This window comes from Pagrus major, chromosome 5 (assembly GCF_040436345.1).
Source record: "Pagrus major chromosome 5, Pma_NU_1.0".
Lineage (NCBI taxonomy): Eukaryota > Metazoa > Chordata > Actinopteri > Spariformes > Sparidae > Pagrus > Pagrus major.
The window spans coordinates 31,630,767-31,641,963 of NC_133219.1; the positions used below are offsets into that span (position 1 = coordinate 31,630,767).

At 37.9% G+C, this 11,197-nt stretch overlaps 2 protein-coding genes across 2 annotated transcripts; both read left to right on the forward strand.

Annotated features, from left to right (window-relative positions):
- Positions 1 to 65: 65 nt before the first annotated feature.
- On the forward strand, positions 66 to 4,258 carry nmrk1 (nicotinamide riboside kinase 1). The gene is made up of 8 exons (XM_073466722.1): positions 66 to 207; positions 1,849 to 1,939; positions 2,038 to 2,086; positions 2,381 to 2,549; positions 2,821 to 2,892; positions 2,992 to 3,098; positions 3,259 to 3,342; positions 3,764 to 4,258. Exons 1-8 carry the CDS (start codon positions 137 to 139, stop codon positions 3,772 to 3,774), a joined length of 654 nt encoding a protein of 217 aa, XP_073322823.1. The 5' UTR covers positions 66 to 136; the 3' UTR covers positions 3,775 to 4,258.
- Positions 4,259 to 5,881: 1,623 nt separating this feature from the next.
- LOC140996347 (gamma-glutamyl hydrolase) lies at positions 5,882 to 10,715 on the forward strand. The gene is made up of 9 exons (XM_073466721.1): positions 5,882 to 6,122; positions 6,226 to 6,340; positions 7,064 to 7,114; positions 7,209 to 7,293; positions 7,797 to 7,935; positions 8,476 to 8,582; positions 9,257 to 9,350; positions 9,436 to 9,573; positions 10,413 to 10,715. Exons 1-9 carry the CDS (start codon positions 6,005 to 6,007, stop codon positions 10,529 to 10,531), a joined length of 966 nt encoding a protein of 321 aa, XP_073322822.1. The 5' UTR covers positions 5,882 to 6,004; the 3' UTR covers positions 10,532 to 10,715.
- Positions 10,716 to 11,197: the final 482 nt, after the last annotated feature.

Here is an 11,197-nt window from a genome sequence, read left to right on the forward strand (position 1 = left end):
CGTGAATGACGTAGCAGCTCCTTCAGCGAATCACAAGCGTCCAATAGCGGAACAGCTTGAGGGAGCTCAGGGAGTCGTCGCAGCACCAGCATGCCTGTGTGGCAGGCTCGTTCATTTATGTGCTTTTACCAGTCTTATGTATCAGAAACGTCGCAGTGAGGATCCACAACAAGCTGAAATGAAGACACTAGTTGTTGGAGTTGGCGGGTGAGTGAGTTCAAGGATTGTAAACATTAACATGTTGCTCAGAAACATGTCTGTTATTGTTCCCTCTGGTCATTCTGCGTCCAGAGAGCCTGTTTGTAGCTGCATGTTTACTACAAGGAATAGTTTTTATCAATACTTCTCAATTCATAAGTCAGTTTCAGATTCAGAAATGCTCCTTAGTGGTTTATTGTGGTTAATTACGAGAAAATGCATTAGCCTAATAACACTAATAATGACATGCTGATGTTGCAGTTGCATGTATGCAGTGGGGGCAGCAGGGACAGCATCAGATCAGTACAGCAGCATGTGACAACCATGTGGCAGAGACTGATAAGAGTTGTTTGGTTTGCAGAGAAAAAAATAAATCAGAGTCCTGAGAGCTTTTTTTGTTTTTCTGACATTCATTTGAGGAATGTCAGGATTCCTGACAAAGATCTATGACTGAAATGTTGCATTTTCGAGAGAATTAGTTTTAACTAGGGGTAGACTGATTATCGGCCTGGCTGATTTTCGGGGCCGATATTCAGCATTATCTGTATCGCTGATAGAATAAACTCATTTTAAATTGAGCTACTTTGGCTTTGATGCAGCGTCCTCTCACACAATGTCCCATCCACAACACTATCTGATCACACATCACAATTAAGAGCCTATAAACACGAATAATCTGAATCAGCAAAGTAACTAGTAACTAAATGTATCAAATAAATGTAGTAAAGTACCTGAAAATTGTACTTTCATCACTGGCTGTTTGAAATTTTGACACAAAGAGTTTCATTTTTTTTACTGCAAATGAAAATCCGTCCCAAATTTCAGCTTTCAAAAACACTGATTTCTAATAATTGGTATCGGTATTGGCCCTGGCCCTGAAGAAGCCATATTGTTCAACCCCTAATGTTAACAGTTAGCGATAAATATTTACTCTCTTTTACAGTATTTCATAATGTGACTTGTGGTGTTGAAATAATAACTTATCAGGTTGTGTTTCACGGACCTTTTCTGGTTTACAGTATGTTGCACTTTGGACCATTGCGACCACAGCCAAACTGATAATGGATGACTGAGGCAGATGCTGATATTGGATAGTTGAAAATAATTTGCTAATGATATGTTTATCTTTTTACACCAGGTAATGTGTTTCATTGAATTTAATTAGAAACCAAGATATTGTTGTTGTGAGAGTTAACTCGAGCTGTCAAATACTCAGTTTGGAGGCAGATTCTGATCAGTCACAAAATTCTTATAACAGCGTTGATTTTATTTCTCCTTTTAGTTAAACAAATAACATAAACAAACACTTTTTCATGAGGACATTTAAATGTTCTGAGCGGGACATTTTACAGGTAGAAAACAAGCATTTCTACAATTTCTTTCAGTTATTTTTCGGCTGGTGTAAACACTGATTTATGACTCAGTAAATGAGTACTCAAGTAAAAGTTAAACCACCAGAGGTCAGCAAAAACAAGACTTTCAGCTTTCGGTAAATTATTTTTTAAAGGTTATTGTTGACTTGAGGCACATACTGTAATAGTTGACTCTAGTTGAGTAGTTGAGGTTATTTTGCCATTTTATAAAAGAGGGTCTCAATGTTTTTGTGCAGCTTTAAAGTTTTCTAATCGATACGCACTGTTTGTCTGTCAGGATGACCAACGGAGGAAAATCTACTCTTTCTAGGAGTCTACACCAGCAGATACCCAACAGCTGCATCATTGCACAGGACTCATATTTTAAGGTGAGACTTCTCTTAAAATGAATACTGCTTTTTACACTTTAAAGGTGATGCTGGAAATTTCAGACTGAGTGATCTCAGTGGGTCCTTTTCTTCTTCAGGACAATTCTGTGGTACCAGTGGACGGCAGTGGGTTCAAGCAATATGACAGTAAGGACACGACAGACGACAAATCCTCCCTAAACATACTGATGGCATTATACTGTGAATAAATCAAACAAAATGTATTCATTATAATTTCCCAGAGCCTGGTGAGAGGTGGCGTCTTCAGATGATGTGTTTTGTCCACAGTCGAAAAGATCCTCAGGTTAAAATGATATAAAAACAGAGAAAAAGCGGAAAATCTTCAAATTTGAAAAGCTGGAACCAGAGAATGACAAATGTATCAGACATGCACTTCTCTGTAAAAAGAAAGGAAATCCGTGTCACTGTGTTCTGTTTAAGTGCTCAGTGCTCTCCACATGGACACGATGATGAGAGACGTCGACTCGTGGCGAAGAGATCCGGACTCGTTCCTGAGGCAGCGAGGCCTGAACCCAGAGCGCACCACACCACCAGTTGACACGGAGGTGTTTGTGCTGATAGTGGAAGGCTTCCTCATTTTCAACCATAGGTACATGAGAGAGGCTTTAGTGAAGTTACTGTTACAGTTTCTTATAATTTCAGTTTATAAAATTATTATATAAATGTAATTATGTTCTTCAGGTAGAGATTTCCATGTAAATTGTTCCTGTTTTTAGACAGTTACCATTCAGTTGTGGGTTTTCTTTGACAATAAGGGTCAACTATTCACGAGGATTTATTTAATAATATTAAAACTGATCTCTTATTAGTGAGTATGAAATTCTAGATAATAACTTTCTGATATGTTTTTGTCTTTGCAGGTCTCTGAATGAGCTCTTTGACAAAAGATACTTCATGGAAATACCCTATGATGTGTGCAAAAGGAGAAGAAGGTGTCATTTTTATTATCAGAATATCTAAACAAAATGTCCCTGTTTTCTGTTTGAGCTGTGTGAAAAAGTTTGCTTCTTAATGTTTTGACCTCCTGACAGTTCGAGGGTGTACACGCCTCCTGATCCTCCGGGCTACTTTGATGGACACGTGTGGCCGATGTACCTGAAAAACCGTGAGCAGATGGAGAGCATGGTGTCTGGAATTGGTGAGCGTCCAGTCAAAGATGACATGTGCACAGATGTGATGCTGATGGGATAAAAAACTGTGGTCATGTTAAGCAATGCAACTATTATCACTGTAGCAGATGTACTGGTATGAAATGTTTGAATATATTACATGTATATGATGAATATCTATTCTTTCAGTATTTCTGGATGGACTGGAGCCAAAGGAAGAGCTGCTGGCTGCTGTATATGAAGATGTTTGTCAGGAAATAGAAAGGCTCAGAGGTTAGTCGCAGGAAAGCTTGGACGTTTTCCAAGATATTTCTGTCACAGATTATCTCATCCACAGCGCACTATTAAATCAAGGGTATTTTAGTATGTATACTGACATTTTAATGGTTAACAGTGTGAGCCTTCTACACACTTAAAACCACACTTAAAAGACGTGCAAACATGTTTCAGCCGAGCAGACGTGATATAAAGCCAGACAGCTGCAAACAATATTAAACAATACCTCAACGACAAATTATTTGAAAGTCATTAGACAAATTGTACAATTTTGTACCAACTCTGTTTTCCTTGTTGAGACTATTTTGAATTCAAAGGTTTGAATATTAATGTGATTGTGGAGAGTCTTCAAGACCTAGAAGATGCGCTCCTCAAAAGAAAAACAATACTAATTTTATTTTGTGCATTTTGTTTGCAGAGAAAGACTGAAACAGTTGGAGTTTTACTTGTTTACCTCATGGAAGATCGTACCTGCTGCTCCCATGGATGTCAGGAAAGTTCATATCTGAACTAATATGTGACGGAAAGGACCAAACCAAGTCTCACATGAATCACAGTGAACCTGATGTCTTTGCCAACATAGTAATGAACAGTGTTTTTAAAATATAGGATTAATTTTTGGAAACCTCAATATATGAAGAATTTGTGACTCTATGAGGGTGATGCTCGGTATAAAACATACAGTGAACTAATGTTTCCTCTCTCACTGCGTTGACTTTTAATATTTTATGGATTTAGACCTAAAAGTCTGAATAAATCTCCGTCTAACTACACATGTTCATACATACAACCTTAACTTGTGATATAGCTCCAGATAATTAGATACATAATGTGTGCCTAATTTCTAAAGATCGGTTTTAATCATTTCTCACTTGTATTTGGATGTCACAAATATAAGACAGTAATCATTGTATGCTGTTTGGTGAAGATTATTTTTGTTTTGCATGATTTGTCAAAGACTTTGCTCAGTTTGGGTTCATAAAACAGATTTTGAATCTGGATTGAAACAACACTCTGCATATCTGAACCATTAGTGGCATTTTGTCTCCACCTGGTGGTTGAGTCTTATACACTTGAAACTCGCTACTCAGTCACCTGAAGCACTTTTTATGTGTTGTCATAAAACTGATTAGGATTCAATGTTTTTGTGAATGTAAGAGAAACCCTGAGTTGAAGACCCTTCAACACCTTAAAGAAACATTCACCCTCTTACCTCTCATGAACTACACTTCACACTGCAGATTTGCATGACAGCTTTATTATATACAGAGACAAAAACACAATTTGTAATATACCAAAATAACTATGTCCCATAGTCTGTAGGGATCTAATTAAACAAAACTTTATTTAGGAATATGCATCATGTGAATGCATTATGTTTTAAAGAGAAAAAAGGAATTGAAACTTAATCATTAGTATTCTCCCCTACATATTTATCATATTAATAAGACCATTTCACAGTCAGTTAATCTGTGGGTCTGTAAATAAGACAGTTTGCAAAGTAAGTGATCCAGCCTTGGTACAAAGGCTTTCAGGGATTTGTGTACTTGAATATGAATAAGGGCCTAGATCTGATGAAGGGTTCAAATGTTGCACAAGCACAGTGGCTGGTACCGCGAGGACGCGTTGTCACAGCAGCATTTTACTACCAGATAAACTCGAAGCGACAACATCAGCCTGGGACAGACACACTGGTGTTTGTTACTTCCTGGATCTGATGGAGAATGAAAGTTATTGTTATTAAAACGTCCAATTTATTTGGTTTAGAGGCTAATTAATGTTTGACTTGTTTGCTGTCGATGTAACTTCCATTTCCCAAAAGTTCACCCGATATTTTCTTTCTTTCTTTCTTTCTTCCTTCATCAGTGGATGGTTTTTGCTCAGCTGTCATAAGACATATGTGTCTGTCTGTTGCCCAATCTCTGTAGAAATCTCGCCTATTGCAATAGCTGCATTGCTTCATTGATATCATTGTTTTTTTTAGAGGGTATTGCATCAGTGAGATGTGATTTTGCTCAAAATTTTGTCAAAAATGTCCACATAGCATTACTGCAGAAAGGTCTGTTCATGCATTTATTTAAAATAGAGACAACTGAAGTGACTACGAGGTTCAGGACTCTTTGTTAGAAGAACTTGAACTGGTCCCCTTTAAAGAAGTTTGGCTTCATGTCTTAGAGTCTGTGCACACCTCTCCCTCCTCAATAAGTGCCCTACTTTTCCAATCCTATAAATAGACAGCCTTCTTTCGTTTTCACACTGAAACCTGTTTGACAGTGTGAACTGAGAGCTGCTCTCTTTAAAGCTCTCATGTAACTTCTATGAACTTTATTGCAAAACCCTCCTCTGACCCATGAAAGTGCATAATTTCTCAGCAAACAATGTGATACAAATTTTGCCAAAAAGTCCGTGCAGTCAGCAGAAAAAAATTCTGTTTACATCAGCAACCATCTTACCCGACCGGCGTGTGCAGTTGTGGAGTCATCACATGTAAACCTGGATATTCCTCACTTCCCTGTACCGACTATATCCTCTTCTCACTCGACTTATTTAAGCTGCTGCAGCTCTTTCTCACATCGACACTCTCTGACAGCCTCGTAGCTTCACAAATGCTGAATTAAGTCTTGTGTGATCACTAGTATTAAATAATTAAGGTGAGAAGATGTCCAATACAGGATTTTCGACATATTTGTGTTTGTTTCTTGCTGGCTGCTTCTGCTGCAACAGAGCCATGCCAACTAAACTCACCCAGGAGGCTGTGAACGACAGACCTGTGATCGGTAAGTGAAATGTACTTCAGGTCATGCAAACTTGACTAAATTATTTTTAGCTGTTGAGTTTATTCCCCTTTGTATTCACAGCTGCTGTGTTTTTGTCCTGCAGGTATTTTGACTCAGCTAGTTTCAGATGAAGTCATGAAACCCTTCGGGAGGACCTACATACCTTCCTCCTATGTGAAATACATTGAGTCTGGGGGCAGCAGAGTGATGCCTATCAGGTGGGTTGAATCCTCCTATGTTGTTTAATAACAGTAATGATAAATCGTGTTTGACTGGAGCTTTTTGAAATATAATCAGTTGATATCAGTGAGCAGCATGTAAGAGAAAGTTATTCTGCTAACACTTTCTATGAAGCCCATGCATTATAGTCCATTATTAACATATGTATAATGCATTATGATGGACCTACAGCACTGTTTAATCATAGAAGCACTCAGGAACATTCAAAATGCTTTATAAGAATAATCATAACTCATTATAATGATGATGTCGACACAATGTGGCTGTAGTTATAAACAATCATAAATATTTATTTTCCTGGAAATGGCAACCTTCCTGTTATATATCACAAGGCAAATACTTTTCATTTAACATTAAAATATCCAAAAAAGATTTTAGTCACATCTTCATGTTTACTCCATAGTAGTCTGCATTATGCTTTTACTTGCTGCTTCATTTATTCATAGAGAAGTCTATGTTCATAATGCGTTACAATGGACACGGGCTTGATAGAAAGTGTGTGACCAATAGTTTAGGAAATAGTTTTATTTACTTTTTACTCATGACGTCACTGCTGACATTTGCTGCTTATGTTGAAAAAGAGGAACTTTCTGCTACCTGGGTTCCTTTGTCTCCACCTGTGTAATCTGCACTTTTACGTTGCCTGAACACTGTCAAATTATATCGTGAGGGGCATTATTTGTTTTGTTTGCCTTCCACAGATTGACTCTTACTACTGCTGAGTATGAAGACATTTTTAGGAAGATAAATGGGTGAGTGTAATACATTCATATCTTAAATAAATACACTTTTTGCATTTTAGTTTTTTCAGTCTATCACTGCTCTAACTGTGTGTTGTCTCTTTAGTTTGATTTTCATCGGGGGAGCTGCAGATTTGGAGACCTCAGACTTTGCCCGGGTGGCAAAGGTTTTTTTCAAACTTGCTCAGACGGTTTGTACAGCAGAACTTTGTTTTCATTGTTTCTCTCGCTCTAACTCTTCTTTAAAAAATATTCTTACGTACTTTTTCTTTTTAAATTTGAATTTATTGTGCTGAAGAACAGTTTTGAGGGACTGTTCTTGCGCCTGTCTGGAGTATTTTCATGGCGTTAGACAATCTTTAACCTCACAGCATTTCAGAGTGAATAATTAAACTTTTTTACTAACCTGAATTTAAATGATTGGTACTCTTGTACTTCCTTTGCACTCTTAGATTTTGCTGGTAAGACGTAGCAAAGGCTCATAAAACATCCTGAAGTATGGGGAATAGTTAACCCAGCTCCAAAATTAAAATACTTCAACATGACGGTCCATCAGTAATTAATACTCTAAAATCAGTCACAGGGGACTAATATATATTAACATACATTTTATTATTATCAAGATTGCAGGATTTTAAAATTATTAAGATGTGTTGCTTTATTGTCTGTGTGTGTGTGTGTGTGTGTGTTCCAGGCTAATGATGCCGGGGACTTCTTCCCTATCTGGGGTACATGCATGGGCATGCAGCTACTGACTGTGCTGGTGGCCGGCGAGAATCTGCTGACAAACACCACAGCTGAGAACGTAGCGATGCCCCTCAACCTGACCACAGGTAAGAGTATTCCTGTATTGCTGGTTTCATGTGTAACCTTTTTGTTTTTTTTTTCAGGCTAAAGGGACAGTTCATCCCCCATCAGTTGTTTGGAAAAAAAACAATCTGTCGTTAACCTACAGTACTGTGTGAATTGTGTTCTTTCATTTCCTGGAGGCATTTCTTCATCGGATGTCACAAGACGTAGATATGTTGTAGGTTTTAGTGTGTTTCTCCATGCATCTCCCATTGACTTCAATACAGCTGTCACCAAAGCAAGATGCAGTGACGCAATGACCCTTCCTTCTTTTTCTAACCCTAACCCTAACCCTAACCCTTGGGGGCACCAAGGAACAGGATCTGAACATGTATATGAGATGGACTTTTTTATTTTTTGCATGTACTGAACTGTACCACTTGGTGTCAGTAGAATCCAGTTACCAATCAGAGGGTGTTGTCATTGTTTGATGAATTCTTGTATCTTTTAAGTTGGGTTGTTTTCAATATTTACATAAAGTTTACTCACTTTATTTAAACACTCGTTCACCTGTCTCCCTGCAGAGGCAGGCTCCAGTAGGATGTTTGACGGTTTCCCCAGCGAGCTCATGAAGGCTTTGACCCATGAACCTCTGACCGGCAACTTCCACCACTATGGAGTTGAAGTAAAGGTACAGTGAATCCCTCTGCTGACCTGTGTCACTGTGCACGATGTTTCACTTCCTCTCTGGGTTTTTTCTGAACCATTTGATCATTTCAACATCTAGAAGCGTGTTTCCCGGGGTTTCTGACTGAAACTTTGACTCAGCAAGACCTTAATGAGACATGCAGTATGCAGACATAAATCTATGTATGAGCAATTAGCAGGTATAATATTTATTAAGCATTATTTCACATCCAATAAGAATATTTTTTCTGGCTGGATAAATTCCACAGGGCCTCACAAACTCAGGCTCACAATGTGGCAGTTTGTGGTAATTTGATTAATTAAATCCTTGAAGTCTAAACCGATCTTAATTTTGCATGGTGCATATTCCTAAATCAATATGTCTTTAATCAAATTGCCAGAGAACAAACCTTGTTCTATTCAATATTCCAGCAGAAGAAGACTGAACACAGTGTACAGAGAGATGAGTATTTTTGTCTTGCGGCGCCTCAGCACATGAACAGATCCATGTGCTTGAGAAAGATAAATCAGATAAACTTGCCTGATACCTTGAAGGGAAAACAAAGGGACACAGCTTTAGAAGAAAGCACATGAACACAAAAACATATGGAGAGTTAAAATAATAATAAAGTAAATACACAATAACCACCAGGAGTAATAACACAAATGTTCTTACAGAACTTCCAGGAAAATGAGAACCTGCAGAGTTTCTTCTCCGTCCTGTCTACAAACGTTGCTGAGAACGCAGCCCACTTCGTCTCAACCATAGAAGGTTACAAGACTATTTCAGCTCAAAAACTAACATAAGTGTTGATCTGTCACAGAGTTTTTATTACAACCATATTTTTTGTTGCCAGGTAAGAGATACCCCTTCTACGGAGTACAGTGGCACCCAGAGGTGAACCGTTTTCAGTGGGACAGCAGGCTGAACTTTCCTCACTCCCGTCACGCTGTTCAGTTGTCTGCTCGGCTCTCTGAGTTTTTCTCCAATGAAGGTGAAATGACAATTACACATTATCAATCATAATTACTGTCTGTATGATAAGGTATTAAGTGTGGTTGTGGAAATGTATTAGTTTTTATTTGTTACCTTATACAGATGTATGCACATGGAAGTCTTAAGAAGATAAAGAATACCTGTAAAGCTGCATTGTTACAGGGTGACGACATATAAAGACGTAGAATATTGTTTTATAAAATATAGTCATAATCTGTCTTTTGTGCACAAAAAAGCAGAAATGTGTCCTTGTTTGCATGTGCAGAAAAGGGTGCATTAAAAACATATCAGATACAAAACAGGACACATTAAAACACGTTAACGTAGAAACACAATGGAAGCTACATTAAAAAGAGCACAAGGTAGCCTACTTGATCAGGACTCAGCAAATAAATAAATAAATATGAATTTTTATATAATTGTTGCATTAATGGGAAGCAGTACGTCAATTTGTCAGGTGTTTATGGTGTTTATTTCACTGGATTTAACAGAAAAAAACATAAATGTATAGCTATTGTATCCATAAAAATGTGTCAATGGATTTTCCAGAATATTTGTTATAAATTCACATAGCGCGCAGAAACCCAACTAGATCTTAATTCAGGAGGGACAGACAGAGATTAACATGAGCAACATATTGGGTTTAGAAAAAAAGTTTACTGTTGGGTAAATCACATTATATCTCAGTCCACTTATGCTCAAACCACCATAAAAATATCACATTTAACATTTCTATAACCTGTTTGACCTTCTCTCCTCATGGAGATGATTAATCTGTTCTGCTGTGCTCTATTTATTCTCCCGTAATCACATGCATCTCACTTCTGCTTTGTTTAGGAAGGAGAAGTTTACATCGGTTTGACAATCCTGAGGAAGAGGCCTCATCGCTGATTTATAACTACACGCCCGTCTACGCCGCAAACTTCACAGGATATGAACAGCTCTACTTCTTCTGAGTGTCTCACAGCTACGCCTGGAAACAAAAAGGGCTGATTTCAGCCACTTGATGCGTTGATTCAGGGATCATTCATCACACTGAGGAGAGGTTTCTGCACCAGCACTTGATGTTTTACCAACTTAGAAGAAGTTAAAATACTGTACTTGTATGTGCTGTTGCTGCTATTAAAGTTCTTATTTCGCATAAAGAAACTCTGATTTTTTTTTGTCCTCTTGGAAATGAAAGCCTTTGTATTACAATGTCCGGATGGATCTTGTATATTATTTGTTTTAAAAACCTCAAGGGACTCACAATATTTACATTTGACTACATATTGGCCAATAAAGAGGTGAAGGATTTGACCAAGCTATCTCACTGCGAGGTCCATTTAGTACCTGTTCATATCCCATGATGTTCAGCAGCAGACGGACTTGTGATGCAATTTTAAATGTTCAGATTTATTTATCTATTTTTTGTGCTTTTGCGTGGATTTCTCTTCCTTGTACAGTGAAACTTGTGATTGAGAGTTCTTTGTTGACCTTTGCAGTTCACCACAAATGTCATGTCACAAACATTCAGTATTTTCAAGGTCAAGAATGAGCCTTCAGTCTCAGATAATAAAGGCTTCATTATTCCCTTGACCGAGTTTTAGCCCTGACAGCGCGGAGGCGGCTGTTTGAGACAG

Coding starts and splice junctions, on each gene's coding strand:
- nmrk1 (XM_073466722.1), top strand. CDS start 137: ATGTATCAGAAACGTCGCAGTGAGGATCCACAACAAGCTGAAATGAAG. Junction 2,550..2,820: donor TTCCTCATTTTCAACCATAG/GTACATGAGAGA, acceptor TTGTCTTTGCAG/GTCTCTGAATGAGCTCTTTG. Junction 2,893..2,991: donor GTGTGCAAAAGGAGAAGAAG/GTGTCATTTTTA, acceptor ACCTCCTGACAG/TTCGAGGGTGTACACGCCTC.
- LOC140996347 (XM_073466721.1), top strand. CDS start 6,005: ATGTCCAATACAGGATTTTCGACATATTTGTGTTTGTTTCTTGCTGGC. Junction 7,115..7,208: donor ATTTTTAGGAAGATAAATGG/GTGAGTGTAATA, acceptor TTGTCTCTTTAG/TTTGATTTTCATCGGGGGAG. Junction 9,351..9,435: donor CTTCGTCTCAACCATAGAAG/GTTACAAGACTA, acceptor TTTTGTTGCCAG/GTAAGAGATACCCCTTCTAC.